The 2123-nt window shown below is 35.7% G+C and overlaps 1 protein-coding gene across 1 annotated transcript; it reads left to right on the top strand.

Annotated features, from left to right (window-relative positions):
* The first annotated feature begins 900 nt into the window (after nt 1-900).
* On the top strand, nt 901-2021 carry LOC116344935 (histone H1-II-like). The gene has a single exon (XM_031773793.1). The coding sequence runs from the start codon at nt 934-936 to the stop codon at nt 1585-1587; it is 654 nt and encodes a 217-aa protein (XP_031629653.1). The 5' UTR covers nt 901-933; the 3' UTR covers nt 1588-2021.
* Nucleotides 2022-2123: the final 102 nt, after the last annotated feature.

Consider the following 2123-nt stretch of genomic DNA (forward strand, 5'->3'; position numbering starts at 1 on the left):
TCTAAGGTGCATTTTGAAAAAAAAAAAATCAAATTCGATTACTCATGGTATAGCCACGTCATCTGGATCACCTTCGAAGTATTTGTATGTAACTTAATTTTTTTGGGTAAATATCCATATTGTAGTTGATAGAACTCATTCCTTACAATGCCAGCCGGACATAATTGTCATTATCGATGCAAAATAATAAAAAAAGTCAACAGAAATTCATAGTTGCTTTCAATTTGGTTTCATTTTCAATTCAAGTACTGAGCCACATACTCTAGATTCCGCTTCAAATCAATGAATTTATTCTTTTGGCCAATATTCTGCGAAATCTCAATCAACCATGAGATAAAATCACAAAGAATTTCCCAATTTTTATTCTTATTCACATCGTAAACTTCCACAATGTTTCCATACAACGAGCGAATCGATGACATTTTCAGTGCGGAAGGTCTAACACTTCCATGGAGAAATTCAGAAAATATAATGCAGCGAATGGTATGATTTCTATGCAGATGTGAAGAGAAATGTTAGAAGTATTATTTAAATGAAGAAATCACCAAATTCGAGCCGAAGAAAATGAAATTATTTCAATTTGAAAATATATTTTGTTCAAATGGTAATACATTTTTTTGTTTAAATGATATTTGCGACTCGTTCGATATGTCAATTTGAATATTTCCGTATTTATTTCATAAATTCATTCCTTCTAAACTGGGCAAATGCTTAAAATCCGCTTTTCATTGTGATTTCTTTAATAAAATTACGCAAAAATGTGAAACGACTTCATCACATTTACACTAATCGAAATAGGTAGAAAAGTGTTTTGTGATCGGTGCGCTCCGAAAGGAACGGTCTCGATCAATGTACGAAGTGACGCGTGCCATACAAGTCATACGTTTGTATTCTGTGTATTACAAAGCGAATTTTTAACAAAGCGAAATTAAAATGGCCGACTCAGCACCAGCACCAGTTGCAGCTTCTCCAGCTGTCAAAGCAAAGGTACCAAAGGCCAAGAAACCAGCATCGAAACCAACCCATCCACCAACCGCTACATTGGTCAACGATGCAATCAAAGCATTGAAAGAACGCGGTGGCTCATCCCTGCAAGCAATCAAGAAGTACATCACCGCCAACAACAAGGTTGATGCCGAGAAATTGGCTCCATTCATCAAAAAGTACTTGAAGAGCGCTGTCGTCAAGGGACAATTGGTTCAAACAAAAGGCAAAGGCGCATCTGGCTCATTCAAATTGTCAGCCGCTGCTCTTAAACCAAAGGTCGAGAAGAAGAAGCCAGTGAAGAAGGCAAAGGCTGTCAAACCGAAGAAACCAGCAGCAAAGAAACCAGCCGCCAAAAAAGAAGGAGCCAAGAAGAAGCCAGTAGCAAAGAAAGCCGCTGCAGGCACCGCTAAAGTTGCAAAGAAAGCCGGTACACCAAAAGTGAAATCGGTCAAACCAAAGGTGAAGGCTCCATCAAAGCAAAGGGCAACCAAACCATCGAAATCAGCTGCCCCAAAGAAGCCAAAGACACCAAAACCAAAAACAGCAAAGAAACCAGCTGCAGCCAAAAAACCAAAAGCAGCCAAAGCACCAAAAGCTTAAATGACTTGTCATTTAACTTCAGTAGAAGTTTTTTCCAATTATTAACTCGATATTCGAAAAAAAATCAGCCCTTATTAGGGCTACCACATAATTCATTATAAAGAATCCATAAAAAATCATTACACAACTTTCTTCTATAAATAATTCATTATTTCCTTCACTCACTCATCCATCTATATTGCATAGAATACATTAGAAAGTAATAAGAGAGAACATACGACATTTTAAGCAGTCTTTTTTGTATTAAATACTCCGATGGAACTTGGCAAATGAAACTAAATTAACATTAATCGCTAAAACTAATGTTTAGCTGAAAGAATTTTGTTTCCATCAAGAGATACAGAATATAATGGAGAAAATGTAAGTAAGTAGGAAAAAAAACCAATTTAAATTATATCAAGGCATAACACAAATACAGTATATGTATCTGAAACTCAAAGTACGCTGCAGTTCAAATAGTTTTCTGTTCTTATTTTTATTCAACAAGTTTGTTCAATAAGAACAATTGAAATTAAAAAAAAAACAATCCATTGGAC

The sequence above is a fragment of the Contarinia nasturtii genome, unplaced genomic scaffold, assembly GCF_009176525.2.
Source record: "Contarinia nasturtii isolate CC-2019 unplaced genomic scaffold, AAFC_CNas_1.1 Cnas_scaffold_1203, whole genome shotgun sequence".
NCBI classification, from domain to species: domain Eukaryota; kingdom Metazoa; phylum Arthropoda; class Insecta; order Diptera; family Cecidomyiidae; genus Contarinia; species Contarinia nasturtii.